Consider the following 20863-nt stretch of genomic DNA (forward strand, 5'->3'; position numbering starts at 1 on the left):
TTGCACATATGTTTTGCTCTTTTATTTCACGTTTTCTTTTTTAATTTTGTTACCTTTTTTTGATAATAATCAAAGAAGAATTGAACAATATAAAAAAATAGTTCAATGTGTGGATGTGTTTGTATCTACGTGATTTAATTTCCTTTATTAACGCTAATGAGTATTGAATCATTGCTTGGTTTGTTACATGCACAGCTAACTAGTAGAAGAAGAAAAAAAATTCAACAACAACAACAGACACATAAATAATTTGAGTTTAACACATAAATGTGGTGAACGCACGCGCTGTAAATTTTATCTTTATTTCCGGGTGTAAGTGTTTCTTCGAACGTTTAAAGAAACATTTATCCGCAACGGTGCGGATAAGCGTTACCTCACCCAATTCGATCACCCCAAAAAAATTCAATGACTAAACGCGCTTAATGGCCAATTAATTTCTTATACACGATTAACAGCTGAAGAACCAAATGTTTGCGAGTCATTTAAATTTAAACATGAATGAAAATATATTAGAACATTCTATCAAAAAGGCCCAACATTTATTTTCGTTTTGTGAAACTTAAAATTTCGAAGTTGCATACAGACAATTTTTTTAGTTTTTAATCTCACAAAAACGAACAATGAACAAATCCATTTTCCTATTGCATACTCGACGCATAGATTTGATTTGGCCATTTAAACAACGCAAGTATTTCGCAATTGTAACACCCATGTGTCCCAAACATACATTGTAAAATAGAATCAATTTGTAAAATATGAGCGCAAAGGAATTATGAAATGTTTGTCGAAAGAGGGAAAAAACGAGATGGAAAAAATACGTAGTTCAAGCAAAATAGGATTAAAGTGATGGCAAAGCACAAATAGAAAACAAAAAAAAGCTAACTCAAATGTAACATTCTACCGAAGGAACTCACCAATGTATCATAAATTCCAATAAGCGAGCACTCAGCAACATGCATTAATCCAAATTATTTTATTTAGCATGAAATCATACAATGTGTGTGTGTGGAGTTGTGCTTCCTTTGTTTTAGGACTCGCATGAGGCATTCGAATAGTGTGCACCAAATAGAAATTTACTTCAAAAACCGTTTCGTTTGGTGAAATATGTGGATTGTGGATCGTTGCATCCCATAAATATTCACGAATCTAATTATTTTTGTGAAAGCTACGTTTGCCCACTGAACATTCAAACCCTCAACATCACACACACATGAAAGCGATTTTGTAAACGCAACAATCACACACATGCACCAATTTTCGCATTGAACCACAATCCTCGACGAGGTTCGGGACCGCGTACATTTATTTTGTTCACAAACGGTAAAAAAAAAAGTTTGGCCAAAATACACGAGCCAAATGAATGGGAAAAACTCCAACCGATAGATATTCTCCTACACATTTACGATTTAAGAAAAAACAACCAAGGGAACAAATAACCAAAGCACATTGATGTGCAACACAGATATCGAAAAAGAAGAAGAAGAAGAAGAAGAGGAAAAAACAATTCGCAATAGTTGCATATCACTGTATATGTTCATTGTATATGGCAATATGTCTGGTATCAGGCAATGTTAGAGCAAATGACGATGAAAATAACGAGTGCAAAAACAAAAACAAAATTCAACCTGAATCCACACTCTTTGGCGAAAAGGAGCGATGAACGGGAGCAAAACATGATATCGCTTGTTTTTTGAGTATAACACAGTAGACACATCTAAGCCAACAAACACATAGCTCCTGCTGCATGTAACGAACTCGACTAACGTAAACATTTTAGCAATAAATTATTGGTGTTTTCATGTTTTCCGCAATTTTTTTTGTCATTCTTTCTCTTTTCCACTGACAATAATACATGGCAATTCTCATTTAATATTATCTTTTCTCACTGTATTTGTATTTTCATTTTTAGAGCTCCCTTGAGCGTTCGTGGAAATAATGTCAGCAGTGGACCTGGTTCTGAGCACAGTTTACCACCAAGCTATAATCGTACACGAACGAATAACCTTTTACGAATTCCAGCAATAATCGGCGTCGGCAATAGTAACAATACGACCAGTGCAATACAGCCTCGAAACACCAACGACAACAATACCAGCAACACGTCGAATTCAATCATCATTGCAAAATTGTCGAAATCAAGTACCGACATTCAAGGCATTGATGAACTGTTTTTGAATGCAAACAATAGCAGTAGCGTTAGTCATGATACTATCACGAATGAGTCAAATGCCAAATCAGCAGAAATCGAAAACGCAACTAATTCTGAGTCAAATGTTGTGGCCAAAATTGAGGATGATATAAAGTCGGGATCGGTGACGGCATCAGCGGCAACAACCACGATGTCTACATCAAGTATTGGAAATGATTTAGTCACAATCGTCACAATCACCGGCTGTACAACAACCGAATCATCGACCGGAGGCGAGATGAATATTCTAGCTCATTTGTAGTATCTATCGGGGCAGCTCAGCCGAAAATAACAGAGAAACAAAACTAAATTAGAAACACGTTGAATTATTCATTTATAATTTTTATATGAGATTTTCAATTTTCTTCTGTTGTTTTCGATAAGTTTTTGTTTTATTATTCTTTGTCACACAGATTTCACTCTGGTGTGATTTGTTTTCTATTTTATTTTTTGTTCGCAAAATATTTTGCCATTCGCAACTCCATTGGAATTGAAAATGAACAAAATTCCATACACAAAACATCACTCAATCAGTCAAACTGCACTCTCCAAGCGAATATTCGACAAATACGTTCTCTATGTTTTTTTAAATGAATTTTTAAACGTTTTTAAATGCAAGCAAAAATAGTCGCAATTCCAAAAAAAAAAAACACATTGCTTGCATTTCCATCTTTTTAATTTTTATAATATGTCAAAAAAATTCGGCGTATCCATAATTATTAACAATCGATTTGTTTTGGTTCGATAAAGCCATTCGGTACAATAAAAACAACATAACTCGAAATAAACGCCGCAAAGCAGCCAAAATTGAAGAACAATTGTAAAAAAGACAAAGAGATAGATAGATAAGAAGGAAGAGAGCCAATGTACAGTATTTTATCGGTTTTATATTTTTAATTTAATGATAATGATTTTTTTGTGCCTGGTTATAACTACAACTTTTTTTTAATCATCCACTAATTGCCAATAAACTAAATAATTTCATTGGTTAATCAAAAATGAAGCTGAAATACGCTATGCACACAAAATCGATTACAAAAATTGCTAGCAAGAACAGATAAAATTTACAAAATAATACGTTTTAGCAAAAAAAAAAACACAAAAGTTTTGTTTCAACTAATGTTTTGTCCTTGGATAAGAAATAAAAAAAAAACAAAATAAGGAAGGTTCTTGTATAAATTAGCAAAATCAAGAAGTTTTACGTATGCAGTTTCAGTGTGGATGATAAAAAGATGTCAAGAGAATAAAAAATGTTACTAAATGTTACAGTAAAACAAAAAATTCAACAATAAAATAGAAAAAACATAACAACAACTATATAAATACACTGTATAAAGACGAATCATAAGATTTAGAACAATTTCATTTTCAGCCAACAATGAAATTTGCAGCACAGCACACACGTATTTTAAGCAAAACCAAAGTTTTCATCTACAGTTAGGAAAAACAAATCTATATATTCGAATTTTCAAGGAAGAAAAACACAACAAAAATTAAATATGCATACAAATCTGAGCCGTATACAAATTATCACTTACATTCTGATGATTTTGAGTAGGTTAGTAAAATTTGGTTCGCTTTTGAGATTTTTTTTCTTAATTTCTATAATATTGAAATCTCAATGTCATATTTTGACATTTTTGTGTCGATTCAATTCAAAAATTCAAATTATGGACGCATCCATACTGCAGCTATACACATTTTCTTCAAATTATAGTAACAGTGTAACTGGAAGAGATTTTGTGTCTCTGCATTAATAATTTGAGTTCTTTAGTGAAAATCCAGAAAAATTTCCAGTTATGGTATTAAAACGTTGAGTTATTCTTTCAATTTTACGGAATTCCCCGAAAAAAAATTCTCAAAAGTGAACAACATTTTACTAACGTCATTTTGAGTAATCACCGTTTAATGAATTTCACATTTTCAAATTTTCAGTTAGTTAAATTTTGTTCAAATTTTACTCTGGCAAATTTTCACGTTCAAATTGTACTCCGTTTTTCTGTTTCATTGTGTTGAACATCGAGTATGTTCTTTCCTAGAAAAATGTATCAATTATAATAGCAAAGACCGCAATCAACTACATTTACAACCCCGACAGAAATGTTGTTTTGTATGTGTGTTTTTTTCCTTCTTTAACGTATACGCAAAGTATAAATGTTATAATATATGGAAATATGTTATATGAAATTAAAATATATTTATAAAAGCGAAAAATATAAACGGAAAAATTACAAAATTTCAATTGGTTTTATTTTTTTATTAAGGCTTGTATTTCAGACACCAAAGCAGTCGATAGACATCACAAAATGATAGGAAATAAAAGCAAGGTATATAAGTGATTTGTTTTTGAATATTTAACTCAATTTTCAAATCTAAAAAAACGTTCAAACACTAAGGCACAAACATCTTACCATTAGAAATGGAGAACGAACCACAGGCATTTTGTCAAAAGATATTGAGACAATAGCCATTTTACTTTTATTAAAAATGCGTTCAACGGCAATAATTGACGAAAGTATTCTTTGATCGACTTCGTTCTATAAATGTACTGAAAAAACGATTTTAAAAAAACGAAATATAGGTTTTTAATTAATTTTGAAAAAGTAAAAGAATTTACATGGTTTGGCAGAGTACATTTTAAATTTTTATCTTATGATTGATCATTTTTCTTTCCTCCCTTAAAAGCAAAAGAATTGATGTGAGTCTCTTATAAACAACACAGCGATCACTTTTATAACTGTTTTAGGATGAAAATTACATATCGCATTACAAAGTGATACCTTTTCGCTATAATCTTACCATTCATTGCATAAGTAAACTGATTAAATAAAAATTTCCACGCGAATTAAACCATCAGTGCTTTTTCCAATTCCATTAAAATCATTCAAAAGTAATTTGCAAATATTATAGATTCGTTTGGTTTTTTAATTTGAAAAAATAAAATCTTATTATGATTTACAATTTATTTATCATATTTATTTAGTCTTTTCTTAATTAGATTGGTGTGAATATTTGCGATAAAAATTAAATGCTGAGTCGCAAATATCGCGTTTTTTCATTTCATATGTGGCTCATCAGTCTATAACATTTTGTTTTTTCTTAAAAAAAAAAGATCCATTTTGATTCTAAGCAACAACAAAAGGTTCTTCGACCATTCTATCCTAAATGAGCTATACTGCTCTATAATATGCGGCTACTTTGAGACGTACATCATCCCGAACCAATATCACTATTTTTGTTCCTGAAATTAGTCAACTGGCATATGAAAATCTTGTCTCAAATAGATATCTTAAAAAGGTAATTTTATCAAAAGAAAAAGATCGAAGTATGAACTGAGTTTTCCGTCCATTTCAGCAATCAATGAAAATAATAATTAAAAAAACAAATAACAATGCCAAAAAGTGAACCAGTGTTTTTATATGCATTTTTATATTGTTACACTTCACATGTAAAAATAAAATTGCATAAAAATGCCCAGGATCACTCGTTATATGAAAAATTGACATCCTTCTTTAATTATGCATATAGAAAAGATCACATGGAAATATGAACAAAAATTAATTTATTGTCTTATCATATTTTCTGATGAATGCTGTAAATGTATAACGATAAACTTATTTTTTGTCGTTTATTTTAGATTAAAAAATCGTTTCCGGTATCGGACGTTATTGCTACAAATAATCAGTGAATAGATTGGGCTACAGCTATAGCAGTACTATTTTCACAGCTCCTATTCATAGGTGCCATTTGTGAACAACGCATACGGACAGCGACTTTATGATACAATTCCGAACGAAATATTCAAAATGTAAATAGAACAATAGACTTATCTTATATTATGTCCGGAATGTATCATAAAATCGCTGTCCATATGCGTTGTTCACAAATAGCACCTATGAATAGGAGCTGTGAAAATAGCACTGCTATAGCTGTAGCCCAATCTATTCACTGCAAATAATTTTTTTTTTATCATCTGTTTTAGAGAGTATTGGCTACTCAAAGCACTTATTAGCACTTGAAAAATATTTAAATGTTTTTGATTTTCATTATCGCTAAAACAACTGCCAAATATATATATAAAATTAGTCTAATGTCTGTCATAGTTTCCTGAGATTTGAACGATAATTCTCTAGATTTTGTACTATTTTCTGTTGCACATTAAATTAAATTCTAAAAATGTTTGTGATTAAATTGTGTAGTGTTGGATTTGCGAGTCTTATTATCCAATATAGTGTGTTTGATCGTTGGGATTGAAGTATGTGGTATTTATTGAGTTGGTTGTTTGAATAGGTAAGAAAAAATTCGTTTGACTGTAGGTGAAGTGTTGCTGTTGCGGTGTTTGTGTTGCGTGTGCCGGTTGAATGGGAGCTATCATCGAACCAAATGTTTGCATTGGATTTGTGCTCATATATGCACTTTGTGACAAAGGATGACGAATCGAACGAAAGTTTGTGTTAATTGTGTTGATTGTATTGATGTCATAATCTAAAGGATTTGGAATTGTCGTTGGCGTTCTACTTGATTGTGCCATGTACAAATTTTGATTGAATATCGATGTCGATGGATCACAGTTGTTTGGTTGCATGGTACGTATTTGATTCACGGCTATCGCTTCGGTTGGATTGAATTGTGGCGTTTGGTTGAACATATTTTCATTTACATTCGATGATGTGGTGGCATCTTTTAAATTCACTCTGCAACTAGCCTGGCACCTAAACATATACATTTATCAATTCGATTATTTCAGACTTTTGCCAAGAATACTTATAATGTTTAAAAAATAAAAATCGATTAAACTTACGTTGAACATGGTTTGTGTTTGCTCTAGAAGAGAAAGATACAAAAAATGAACATTAGTTATATGATTTTGCATTTGAACCATTGAATATTTGGATAATAAATATTTACTTCTTTGAGTTTCATTTTAAGTTTTGCAATTTTTTCTTGGAGTTGCTTCGGCTGATCTTGTGTTTTGCACATCAAGTGTTTTAATTTGTTATATTCTAGTTTGAGATGTTGCAGTTTTTCCGTAAGACCTTGCACCTCTAGCGATTTCGTGCGCAATTGATTGCTATATTCACTTTCGATATTGTTCAATTGCATTCGCGTTATGTATAGTTTATTATTTTTCTCTAAAACAACTGAATTTAAATAGTTGATATGTTCCGAGTAATTATCAATGACCGTCGAAAAATTAAAGTAAATTCGTCGGGTTGCTGACATTGAAACCGGTTGACGGCATTCAGGGCATGTCCTGGGCGCTTCATCCAATTTGGTACTGCAACAAATATTTTTATTATTAATTTTTTTTTCGTCAATTCATATAAAAAAAAATGTTCTGAAGAAAATACCGATCGTGAAAACAAAATGACTGACTAATCGTATATATAAGTACCCACAACGACGTTTTTGCATGAGACATAATCGATTAAGAAACCATCTCAATTTATCACATTTTCGACTTTAACTAATCATTTTTTTCATTCGGTATTATAACCAATGTAATGGAGTTTTGTCTCAAAATTTGTCGACAAACTAAAAGTCAAAATATTTTCACGTATGATCATTTAAAAAGTGTTTAAATTTCATGTAAATATAAAATATTTAAATTTTTACCCAAATTGAAGCCATTTTGATAGGCATGGTTCATGGTATACATGCCCACATGGGGTTATGATTATGTCTCTCGTGTCATTTCGTTGGCCAAATTCCTCTGAACATACAGCACATTCAATATTCGGCATTGTGTATTCACTTGTTTTTGAACTCCTTTTTTCAATAGATCAAAATAAAATCACAATTTTTCACCGTTTTTATTCACACCACTGGTAAAACACAAATCAAACTCAAACGAAATATGAAATTCATTAGATTATAAAAATGCTTGTAGATTAACAAAGACGATAGGTTTTTGTGAGTTTTTTTTTTAAAGTTAAGATAGACCGAGTACTAATAGAATAAGAAAACTGAAACTAATACATATTCGGTGCGGCTAGAGCTATGATGAGCAAAATATACAATATTTTTTACAAAATCCCAAGAGTGTGTACGATTGGAACACATTAGAAAATGGCTTTGTGTGTTCATAGAAAAATGCATAGAAATTTGTCTCTCTTTCACATCTACGTTACCGAAATTGAATGCGTACAAAAAGAAACCGACACAAATAGACGAACAAAAATACACATACGCACACATACGAACGTCAAGTGATTTCGGCTGCATTGGACGACCGTTTTTGTTATTGTAGTACCTAGATCTCGGGGCAATTCAGAACATACACGTCTGAATGTATTGAAAAGATACCAATAAAAAAGGTCATAAAATTTGATTTTCGTTTTTCGCTTGTGTTGGTGTAATGAAGTGCGTGCAGGACTGCAACTACGTCGGAACAAATTAATTGCTCTGAAACTTACCGAGCGTTCTTTCTCTCTCCCTCTTTATCTCCCCATCTTTTTTCTTCTCTCCATTTCTTTGTGTTGATGTCTTTGTCCTACATGCGTGACATAAAAAAATTTCGGCTATTTATTCTATTCTTATGCGTTGCTTTCTCGCTCTTTGTTTGCTTGCCTGCTAGCATAGCATACACTGCGCGGATCATGCAAACGCATTAGAAGGTGGTTGTTACTTGTTGATCGCATACGAACACACGCACACAAATACTCAAATATCATTGCGTTGCATTGGTAACATGTGATCCGTAACTTTGAATTTGGCCCACAGCAAACAAGTGATAGAGACAGTGAGTGCGCGCGTTTTCTTTCTCCTTCTCGCTCAATTTCACTCCAAACATAAAGTATATATATTTTTTTACCTGAACCTATTCATAAACACTACAATTTAAAAATGATGATGTATGCGCAGTTTACTGTACTACAAATATGAAAATTCACAGAAAAACGATATATGTGTGTTTTGTGTATTCGCTTTGAACACAAAAAAGGGGAAAAATAAGAATTCTTCATAATGATTCCTCGTAAATGTGTTGAATGGTTTGTATGAGACATTTTGGCTCACCGATCACAGTTTACACTTTTACACTCCAAGAGATGCGAAATTTCACCATTCACTTCTCAGAAGATATAATCATAAACAAAATGTCACCTTTTCCTTTTGGTTTGAATGACAAAAATCCGCCCAATATTCTTCTTTCGATTTTTTTTTTTATTTTCTCTTACGTGTTTCGGAAGGATGACATATGACGGTGATAAATGTATTTATGATTTCATTCATTTCCTACGGGCCGTAAGTTATGGCAATTATATTGTTATTGTTTTCCAAAAATGTGACAATAAATCATTATTTTCAATTATTTTTTTCTATCGAATATTTCTTACAGATGTTGAAAAAATTTATTCAAATTCAGAACTGTCAAAAATTCATCAAAATGTTGATAAAATACATTGAATATTTTCCATGTAATTGTATATTGGCGAAAACATAATCGCCTGATAGATGCAAAATGATAACAGTGTGTTATAAAATTTGTAATGAGAAAAAGCCGAAGTTCGGAAAAGCACAACTTAAAAAGCTATAAGTCTTAGTTCGAATTATTGTCGCTTGAAGGCGATGCCGAAGGAAAACGGAGACGCCGAGTGTTTTTTCTTTCAATTAGCAAATGTTGTTTTGTATCGTTTATGGCGATGGAAATTGAAATAAATAGAATTTAAGACAGAGAAACACAAATTAATTTGATTAGTAAAAGCAAATAGATTTTATTCGTTCAATTTATACACTTTCTTTTCTTAATTTATTTTATATAATAATTAAGTACGAATTTCAAAGTGATATGATTTTGTTGGTTGTTTTGACTTTCGATTCAAGTAAATCTTTTATTTACAAATATATCATTGTCGTGTCGGGTTATTTTTTCGCATAAAATTATTTTGCTAAAGACAAACACACGTTGCTGTATCTTTTCAAATTCAATTTCGAATTTTCAATCGTTATACACATATTCGGCATTTACGTTGAAGTGTATACAAGTTTGTTGATCGTTCAGTTTGATGTAAATTTTTTGGGTATCATTCAATCATTTTCGACATTCTTTTGAATTCGATTCTCGTAATTCTTAGGCTTACTTCAAATTGATCAGTTTAGCAATAATAAAAATTAAATGGATAATGAAAACACTGTGATAAATGATATGAATAAAAAATAAATTAAAAAAAATAGACGCAATGCTCTCGATAGACTTTGAGAAAAACACTCGATATATTGATATTCGAAAATGTCACATTGATGTTTTGTTACTTTTTTTTGCAATTTTTCTTCTTTTTTTCACCTAATGTATATCACACAAATAAACCACAAAAATATACAATTTCATTTTTTTTTTTTTCATTTTAAATTCAAAAGCATAAAAATGTAAAAGCACAAATTTCTACTAGTACAAATAGAATAATTTAAAATAAAAAATGTTCAACTCTCCAGATAAGGCAAACACAATGCTACACTTTAAGAGAATTCAGCTGCACATGTTGACATCATGGTGTATATGAATTCATCTGTAGTATGCAAATTTTGATTTTTTTAAATATTATTACAATACGTTATCGTTTACAAAAATAAATGTGTTTCGATTTTTTTTTTCAAACATTTTAGCATTTTTTTAAATATTTTTTCATCCTCTCATATATCAAGAAAATTGTGAGTATACGTTTGAATATTCGACGATTTTTTTTTTTGACTAAAATAAAGAACAAGAACGTGCAAACTGTGTATAAAGCGGAATTAGACATGAATAAGCAATAGATAACTTTCGCGTTTTCTTTTTACTAAGCTTAAAATATATTGTTTAAGTTAAGAAATTGGCGTATTTCTTCGTCTTCTTCTTCTTCTTCTAATATACATCAACACTATGCAAAATTTTCTTAACGAGCATGATTTTTACAGTATGGTCGACCGGCCTTGGCGTAAAAGCTTTGTCCTTCCAAGTTCTTTTTACACATCTAGAAAAATTAAAGAACAAATATTAAATGAATATTTATCGAATTAATTTTTTACGAAGAAAAACAATAAAATTATTTTACTGTAGATTTGACTTACGGTACAGTTGAAACATTGGCTGTGATAATTGTGGGACAAAGCTTCGACCCAACGATCACCGGCTTCTACCGGAAATCCACATGCAAAACATTTTGTTGTAAACAATTCATTCCAATCAGATTCACAGTAGGGGCGACCATCTTCCAAGAAGAACGGACTGTTGCCGAATAACTTGCCGCAATAAGTACAAGTGAAACATTCTGGATGGAAGTGCTTGCCAATGGCATTCAAACAATCTCCCTGTTTTTTTTTAAAAGAATTTTTTCGAATTATTGCACATAAAATAAGAAGCCTAAGTGGCACCTATTCAACAAACCTTAATTTTTCCACTGCATTTGTCACATGGTGGTGCTAAAAATTGTTCGAAACAATATTCGCAATACAAATCGCCTTTTTCTTCAACAAAACCAATATCTTGGAGTGGTCGTCGGCAGCTACCATTAACGCAAACAAAATGCTCTGGACACCAGATGCGACCCAATGCGGTTATGAATGGCCCTCTTTATACGTTCAAATGCAATCAGCGAAATGATAAAAAAAAGTTCAATTAAAATTCAATGGCAATATTACGTAATTGTACACTGTGTTCGCGTGCAATTAATTAAGAAAAACTAAACAAAAACACTCGACACAAATTAAAATAATTAAAATAAAATCAAAATTGACATTAAACATTGAAAGTGCATCTCAACATCAAACGTAAATAAATCTCATTTTTAAAGGGTAAAATTATTGAGCTACTGTGTATATGTATGTATCATGATCGATTTTGGAGATGTCAATAATCGATAGGTTCGTTGATATGTAAATCGAACCATTGTGTGTATCTGTTTTGGGATCTTACCTTGTAATTTTGATGTGGCAAACAGAGCAAACTGGATGTTTACCATCCTTTAATCCGGTTGCAATTTCTGTCGCTTGAGATGTTATCAAATTATTGTTATGGTTAAGATATCGGTTCTGATTGAAATTGTCCTTTTCAATGTATGAACGACGATCACGTGCATGCGTAGTTAGTTCTGGTTTGGTATTTTTATTACGGAAAACTACACTGTTTGAATGATCATTATCGTAGTGCTGTTGATTGTTTACTTGATGATGACCGTGCGTTTGGTGTTGGTGGTGATGGTGTTGTTGTTGTTGATATTGTATTGGATTCGTTTTGGCTGAAAAACCATCAATAGGTTGAATACTTGAATATACATCATTGTCAACAGAGTCGTGATCGTTTAAATTGGTTTGCCCAATGAGCGACATCGATTGTTTGTGATTTTCATTGTGAAAATCTAATTTGTGTTCGTTTAGTTCGGATGGTGAGGGCGGTGGCGGAAAATCGGCGGCATTTGCGGCGGTTATCGGTGATGTTGGAATTATGAGCGGCATTGCGACTGTATTATTACTATTATTATTAAGATTGTTTACTGTATCCAAATTTGGGCAAAGCTTTTGCGCAGCAATTGAATTAAACGATTGAAAAGCCGGTTTTCCATTATACGTGGTGCTATTGCCATTAGTATCATGCGAATATTTATTATTATTTTCATTAATTATCGACTTGTTTAATGTCGACATTATTTTATGCGCCTGGCTATTTTGTAAATTTTTTTCGTTGTTAAGCCGTGACTCAAGCATTCCGGTGAGAATTTTGCCAGCGTGTGCCTTAAAATTTTCCTTAGTATCGCTTTCAATTTTCAAATTCAATACGGAATTTGTAAGCATCTCAGTCGCTTGACCCGGTTCATAATCGTTCGTTGTTGTATCATCAAGTGAGTTTTCCATAGGTTTTTTGTTAGCATTTATATCAAGGTGTGCCGTTGGCGTTTCAGCCAATCCATTTGTAGTTTGCGACACTGCTATTAATAATGTTAGCATTATGGGAGAGGGGAAGAAAAAAAATCAAATGTTATAAAATCACACGCAAACACATTAGTTAAAACTACAATGTTAATTGTAAAATGCTTATTTTTATGCGTAAAATTCAAATTCAACAACAGTTTACAAAAAAAAATCAACTATTTGGGGTTAAAATCTCATTACATCTATTCATCATGCAAAATGCAAGCAAGCAATTATGAAAATGCAAAACTGTTTTCGATTTATGTAGATTTTTTCGCCAAATCAACATGTTCAATAATTTTTTTAACATTGCAGTCGATGAGATTTGATGTCGCAAACCAAAAACAACAGAATTGTGACTTAGAAAAGCGACACAACAAAAATACTGCAAACGAACGCAAAACATGAAACGAGAGTGCACACACAGAAATATCGAATATTGCTGTTTCACCTGATCTGTGCATTACAGCAACCGCATTTCGGTATACGCCCGCCAGGAGCAACGCTAGCGTTTAAAACACCACGGCCACGTTTCGGAGTTGTTGTTGTCAAATTCTTGTTTGATGGACCTGCACTGGCAGGGGTTGGATCACTTACACTTACAGTATTTTGGTTGTTATTAAAATTGGTTGTGGTTAAAATTGGTGGCTTTGAGCCGGGAATTGAAGTGGAAGAAATCGGTTTGGGTGTTGTCGTACTACCAAAGTTTGGATTAGGCAAAAAAGCACTTGGACCAGTGGCTGTGGTTAGCGTTTGATAAGCCGATGATGATTGATATTGTGAGGTTAGTGAAGCGGTGGCTAATTGATTAGTGCATTGGCTACTACTAAACTGTTCATCATAAGCGGCTACATTGATTGGCGGTGGAAACGAGATTTTTTGCGGAACCGGAGATGCTCTCTGTGGTGAGAAGCATGTCCGTTGTGGAATTGGAGATAATCGTTGTGGTGTATGAGATGGTGTCTTTGGCAATGGAAAAGGTGATGTCTTTTGTGCAATCGATTTAGTCAATGGTTTGACCGGTTGAATGTTTGGTTCATTCAATAGAGTTGTCGCCGGTGTTGGTGTCTCAACGGATTTATTTTCAATGGGAAAACCCGATTCAGTTGCATCGGGCGTAGTTTGTGGGAATCGATATGAGGCCACCACATTATTACTTGATTGTGATGTTTCAGACAGACGTCTAGCTTGACGTGCAACAAATCCTTTACAATACGGTAATTCAGTTAGATATTCACTTGAAATTGCACCGCTTGCAATTTTTTGCTCAAGTTCACTGCGACCCGTGCTACTCGTATGAATTTCAGTTGTACTTGATTTTTGCGTGCGTTCAAATTCTTCAACAACTCGACGATTTTGTTGCACTTGAACATTTCCGACTTGATAGGTTGCGCTCGATTGTATATCCGATTTTTTGGCTGCATTCGATTCGGAACCAGTTGTATGTGTTTGAATGCTCAAACCGTCTTTTTGTTCGCGATGAAAGACTTCCGGTTTTTTAACGAAACTTTGCGATGCAGATGAATAGCCTTGCTTCGATGCGGCCAATAATTGAGCACCCGATTGAGAACCAGATACAGTGGGCACACCAATCGAAGTAGATAGCTCAAGTGAATCGGGCGTTGTGATTCGCGGTGCATGAATTTTCAAAACGCTCGGTGGTGGACCTTGAGCATATGGTTTCATAGCATCCGGACGTGGTGATGGAGTTCGTGTAGTTGGATCAAATGTGAATGAATTCGGTGCTCCATAGTATTCACAAACTAAATTTTGTTGATAATATGGTACCAACGGTGGTGGTTTATTGATCAACGATGGCGTTTGCGAACGCAATGAAACTGGCTCAATTACCTCCTTTGGATCGAGTGTTTGAAATGTCATTGTTATTGGAGCGACACGATTTTCGGGCAATGTCGGTACAATGGTTGCCACCGTTGATGCACTTTCCGATGAAAATGATGACGATTCGGTTGTTGCCGATGCAATATTCGTTGTTTTTTGCACATCAACAACAAATGTGCTTTCAGTGTTTGCACATTCGGTTGTTGCTGTTGATGTTGTTGTTGAGGCTGAAATAGTAATGGCAATTGGTTTTGAAACGGATTCGGTTTTTTCATGAGGTACATCGATAAAAGCAAGCGGAACATTTTCTTTAAGTTCGAGTGGCTCGGGTGTTCGAATTGGTGATTGTGACGGTAGTTTAAACCATTGCCTTTGATATTTTGGTATCGTTTTTGGGCTTTGTAGGCCAGATTGAACGTATGATTTCACTGGCGTACCTGGAGGTGGTGGGAAAGTGGTTGATTTTTTCGTGTTACGATTGGTTTGAGAATGGCATGCTTTGTTTGTTGTGATGGTCTGTGTTTGATCGTTTATATCGATGATTTGTTTTGTTTTATCTACATTTTCACCGCATACAGATGACGATCGTGATTGAGAATGAGATGAGTGGTTATATGACGATGATGGTGGTTTGAATGGGTCAACCTTTCGATAGCCTCGAAATGGCGCAAATGACGTGCATTTCTTACTCAATTCCTCATCAATGGTCTTTGAAATGAGAGCCCTCACTTCGGCTGCCTGTTTTTCTTGTTTCTCATTTTCCAAACGAATACATTCTTCGGCTTCAGTTTCATCCGGTAGCGGTGGATTCAATGTGTTTATTGGTTTTGATGGTGCTGTTGTTAAAGCATCCGTCAGTGTTACATTGGGCGGTGCTCTTGGTAAACCTTCAATTTGTGAAATGACATCATTTTCAAATGGTGTAAATGGTCGAAGTGGTGCTACCGTTAATGCATCCACAAATGGTGATTTTGTTCGTAACGGTTCGTGCTTTTCAATCGGTAATAATGGAATATTCGGTGGAAAATATGGTATTGTTTCTTCTGGCATTGGAACATCTTCAGATGTTGGCTTCATCGCCTCCATTGTGTCACTTGGTGCAGTGAAGTGTGATGCCAAAAATCTTGTTTTCGCTTGTTCCTCACTTTTTTCAAGTTCGACAGTGGTTTGTTCGTCGTCTGTTTTTTCTTGCAAAATAGACTGAACTTCGTCCGTTTGTTTGGTTTCAGTTGTTTCAACTGTTATCGATGAAGATTGGTCAAAACTTTCATATGTGCTTCTTTCGACAACAGTTTCTGGTAAATCGGTTATGGTAAACGGTTTATCAGATGCTGTTGTTAACGCTTGCACCATTAAGCTTTTCCATTCTCTCGGTGTTGCATTGTAAATTATGCTTGGTGATGGTGTTATTGATTTTCTATCAAATGGAGGCTTAAGTTGTTCTTTTGTCTCTGATGGGATCTCTTGTTGGTGTTGCTGCTGCTGCTGCTGCTGCTGTTCGACATCTAGCCCAAATAATTCTTGGACGATTTGTTGTTCATTTTGATTTTGTTGTTCGTCAGCAATGCTAGAGGGTTGACTGCCACTATCAATAAGTGCGTCAGTTTCAACTTTAGTTATACTTTCAGCAAAGCCAACTTTTTTTGGTAGTTTTGGCAGTGTCGAACTTGAATAGTCACCATAATCAACTGGAACATTTTCTTTGATATAATTAACTAATTGTGATGTATTAATTGTACTGCAAATTGCATCGGCACATTCTTGTGCACTCCGTCGCCCCGAAAAACCCATAAAATCAGTGGAACCAGATGAAAATGAAGCACGTTGTTGCTGAATCGATAACACTTCATAATCACAATTCGATGAATTTAAATCAACCGAAGAATGATCATAAAAGCTTTGACTTTGCAACAATGTCGATTGGGCATTGTACATACGTTGATATTCATCCGAAGTCGTCGCTGTTGTTGTGCACGTCGATGTATAGCTGTCTGAATAGCATTCAGTCAATTCGTTGTGTTCTTTTAAATTCATCGAAGTGAGTTGAGGTGCAGAGCGACTCTCTTGTGTAAGCCATGAAGCCGGCACCAAGTCAATGACATCCTGAATTTGTGTCGTTTCAACTTCGGTTTTATTGGCTGTGGCACAGAATCTTTGCTCAACGCTTGTTTGTGCGATAAATTTGGGCTGAACACCAGTCATTGCGAAAATCAGAGGCAACGTGAAATTATAAAAGAAAAAGAATAACCACTCTTTGAGCAAAACGTTGGAATTGAGAACGTACGATTGCGGTTTCATCTTCAAAATATTTCGAATAAATTCTTGAGCGTCTCAAATAAAGATTCCCAATAAACATCCATACGACGTTTGAGAATATGGAATCGATCGACATATTTCGAGAACTTATTCAAACATTTTTTTAGAGAAAATCAACGAAAAGGAATCAACAAAAAATAATCGACATGAATTGCTTTTTCGGTTCAGTTTCTTGTTACCTGGACGTGTTGTGTACCAGGCGGTGGGATATAAAGCGGTGATGCGGTCGGGGTATAACGTTGTTCATCTTCAGGTGGCGGTGGCCAACTGAATGTCGAGGTTGATGGACATGGTATTTCATCAGCAAAATCAAGGTCGTAACCTGTTTCGGATTGCTGTTGCAATGACTCTTCTATTTGCGTTTATGTAGATTTACAAATTTTGACATTTTTCGACCAGACAAGAGAGATTGAGAGGCAGACAGACGGAGTTTAAGAGATTCAATAAGTGTGTTGAGGATTTCAGTGTGTTTTGTTTTTGTTTTGTTGCACAAATCGAGATACACACACAAAATTCAAATGTCGGAAGGGAGAATTGTGAGAGGCAGTGCGAAAAAATGTAATATTTATACCATTAATAATCTTAGCTAGCTGAAGCACTGGTTAAAGCTGTAATTTATTTTTTATTTCTCACTATGTATGTAACCAAAAATTAAAAATATGATTTGTGTAAGCTACATTATGTACATTGTATATACATGCTGTGTATTGTGTTAAAGCACTGATGACTATGCATAAATGTTATACAAATGTAGATTGTTAGTGGTCAATTAGTGTGAACTCAAAAAAAGAATAAAATTTCGCGCGTTTTATTTGAAGAAAGGGGCTTCATATCAAAATAAATGCTTTTGTTTTCGTTGAATTGAAAATCGGTTAGGAAACACTTTTGTGTATCGGCTTTTTGATCAGTAACTTTAATTGCATTTACATGCCTCATAAATAGATATTATGCGGAGGGTTTATGATGGAAAATTCCATTTTTATTTAGCTATTAACTTTTAGAAAATATCTCACAGCAAAAATGCTTTTTTTATGCAAAAGCAATTCGTCAATAAATCGATTAAATTATATTTATAAATAAGCGGCATTAAATCTCACAAAAAGTAAATAAATAAATAAAAACCCAATTCAGTTCAAAGAGAATAACAAAATAAAATACATAATCGGCTTTAATAATCGGAATGTGTTGAAGCTGCTGAAATGTTTGGCATAAAACCTGGAATTGGGCAATGTAAAAATTGCAGATAAAATGTGTTGGTTCAAGTGAGCTCGTGGAAGAGAAACCAAATAAATAAACGCAAAACTATTTGTTACTGATTATTTATTCAATCATTCATTTTCTTTTTGTATGTCTCGATAAAATAACTCTTTAAGAAACAGAAAAAAAAAACTAATAAAAACAACCGATATAATAAACAGAAATAGAAATTTAAAAAGATAAGTTCAAGTCAAAAAAAGCCCAAAATGGTCGTAAAAACAAATTACATAACAATATACAAGTGTTCAATTGATATATTCGTGTTTAAGCTAATAAAATCGTCTCCATCGTATCAATTTCTAAAAAGTCGCATTTAAAAAAAAATCATCACCATTGGCCATTATTATTTTTATTACTAAAAAGGGACCATTATTTCAATTCATTGCTTTATTTTTGTTGGTATTGTTTTTAATTCAACGGGTATTGAACAGAACAAAATTAAAAAACAATTACAAATAAATAAAACGAAACGAAATGTGTGTATATGCTTTTTTGGTGTGTTTGTGTGTATGTAATTCAGGCAAAACATTGCACTAAGCGTTTTGGTGATAATAAGGTATGTATATATCGTCAAAATTAACAGAATTTCTGTTTTGATTTATACCTTGATATTGATTATAATTGGTGTATCGTCCTGAATGGATTCAATATATTTTGTGTACGTAAATTGTGCGGTTGGGTGATAATTCGTTCACCGAAAACATAAAATAAAATGGAAAATGTGAAAGAGAAACAAAGAATTACACATATGACATTGAAACATTGATACACTATATGCACGCATTGATGATAAAAACATTTTTGTATGTATTTGGTTGTTGGTGAATGAATTTAACTATGCCGACAATATATTTCAAATTAATGGTGCGAATTTCGATGTGAATTTTCTCAATTTTAAATTTGGATCCAATATATGCGGTGTGGTGTTTGTGTGTGTGTATGTGAAACATTAAAGTTACGTAAATGAACGAATGAATTATGAGTTACGAATAATGTATGTTATATTTTACACTTAAAACATTCAATAGCATTGTATGGTTTGTATGGTAATAAATTCTATTTCTGGAATCAATGAAATGCGAAATACCGTTTTCGAATTTTACGCATTTTACAAATTCCATGAGCAAATGGATGATGAATGAGATTTTTATCTTTAGATATTTTACATGAAATTATATCGTTTCTAAAATGGATTATTGGGTCTTTTCAATTTGGAAAAACGGATGTCTGTGTGTACTGACCTGGTGCATTTTGGCCAACTGTTGATCGTGGCAAAGTTTGTGAACCATAATTATTGACAAATGAGGTTTGTGCTGGTATTGGTTGTGACCAGCTTTGATTCATAGCTGGGCTTCGAGGGCCTGCAGTGGGCACACCAAATGGTCGTGGTCCTCCAAGATTCGATTTGATCTAAATACAGATGAAGAGAGAGCAACACAAAAAAATGAAAAAAAAATGTCTCACAATAAATTCCTCGATGAGAACCAATTGTTGGATCTTTGATTACAGTTATTTTCTTTCAGTTAAACGAAAACACACACAAATAAAGCCATACATTAAAACAATGATCTATTTAAAGGGGAAAAAAACGAATAAAAAAATGGTTCGTTTGTACATATTCAATGTGCATGTTTCCAAATGCTTTCCATACATGGACATTAATTGAATGAGAACAATGCAAAAGCGAACTTACCTTATAGTTAATCGGTTTCCCTTTACCTGGTGGTTGTACGCTTCGTATAACATCACCGTTTAGTGTTTTATATGCGAAATGTTCACCGCCAATCATTTGCTCGTTGTTGAATTGTTTGATGGTGCCGTAGATCGAATCGTTTGATTTGCCATTTGTTTCATTAACCGTTTGATCGATCATTGATAATTTATTGCATGTAATCGACGATTCATGATGCAAATCATTAAAATCGATCTGATCGTTATCGCTACAATCGTCATGATACTCTTGTTCATTGTTGTTACTGTGTCCGTTACCGTTGATATTGCCATTGCCATTGCCATTGCTATTGCCATTTTTATGATTATGGAGATGCTCATTGATTAGTTTGTATGCATTCTGATAAGATGGCAATGTTTGAGTACCATTTAACGTATGAAAATTGTTTGAATTGTTTACATTTTCGAGCAATTGCGATTGAATTGGTGTAGGTGATTCAATGTGTGATGTTTTGTTGGAATCTGTACTGCTCACATATGAACTACCAACCGATGAGGCTGAACTACTTGTTCGCGAATGTGTTGGCATTATTGTAAAATCATGCTGTATGCGAGTGTGTGTGTGTTTGTTTGTTGTTGATTATGTATTATATGTGTATTTGTTTGTTTTGATTATCAAGTTAGCAAAAGCGTCAGCGTATCACG

At 33.5% G+C, this 20863-nt stretch overlaps 3 protein-coding genes across 9 annotated transcripts in view; 1 reads left to right on the plus strand and 2 right to left on the minus strand.

Annotated features, from left to right (window-relative positions):
* LOC116337363 (putative uncharacterized protein DDB_G0286901) overlaps positions 1–3341 on the plus strand; it is a 110093-nt gene extending 106752 nt beyond the window's left edge. Inside the window, exon 9 of the mRNA XM_031761844.1 lies at positions 1910–3341. Within this exon, the coding sequence (XP_031617704.1) occupies positions 1910–2450 (541 nt within the window). The 3' untranslated portion in view covers positions 2451–3341. The remainder of the gene's footprint in view (positions 1–1909) is intronic.
* A 1751-nt stretch (positions 3342–5092) lies between these two features.
* Positions 5093–9301, minus strand: LOC116337504. Its single transcript, XM_031762114.1, has 4 exons — positions 7805–9301; positions 7097–7466; positions 6990–7012; positions 5093–6900 (listed from the first exon to the last, which is right to left on the minus strand). Exons 1-4 carry the CDS (start codon positions 7930–7932, stop codon positions 6408–6410), a joined length of 1014 nt encoding a protein of 337 aa, XP_031617974.1. The 5' UTR covers positions 7933–9301; the 3' UTR covers positions 5093–6407.
* Positions 9302–10372: 1071 nt separating this feature from the next.
* LOC116337788 (PDZ and LIM domain protein Zasp) overlaps positions 10373–20863 on the minus strand; it is a 48688-nt gene continuing 38197 nt past the window's right edge. The window contains exons 11-17 of one of the 7 annotated variants that reach the window (XM_031762668.1): positions 20181–20762; positions 19729–19897; positions 19092–19121; positions 12081–13089; positions 11553–11736; positions 11237–11476; positions 10373–11139 (exon numbers count right to left, since the gene is read on the minus strand). In XM_031762668.1, the coding sequence (XP_031618528.1) occupies positions 11062–11139; positions 11237–11476; positions 11553–11736; positions 12081–13089; positions 19092–19121; positions 19729–19897; positions 20181–20762 (2292 nt within the window). In that variant the 3' untranslated portion in view covers positions 10373–11061. Of the gene's footprint in view, positions 11140–11236; positions 11477–11552; positions 11737–12080; positions 13090–13523; positions 13642–19091; positions 19122–19728; positions 19898–20180; positions 20763–20863 lie in introns of all 7 variants that reach the window. The other 6 variants (XM_031762671.1, XM_031762674.1, XM_031762670.1 and 3 more) reach the window with 6 other exon arrangements.

Source organism: Contarinia nasturtii, unplaced genomic scaffold (assembly GCF_009176525.2).
Source record: "Contarinia nasturtii isolate CC-2019 unplaced genomic scaffold, AAFC_CNas_1.1 Cnas_scaffold_285, whole genome shotgun sequence".
In the NCBI taxonomy this organism is placed as follows: Eukaryota; Metazoa; Arthropoda; class Insecta; order Diptera; family Cecidomyiidae; genus Contarinia; species Contarinia nasturtii.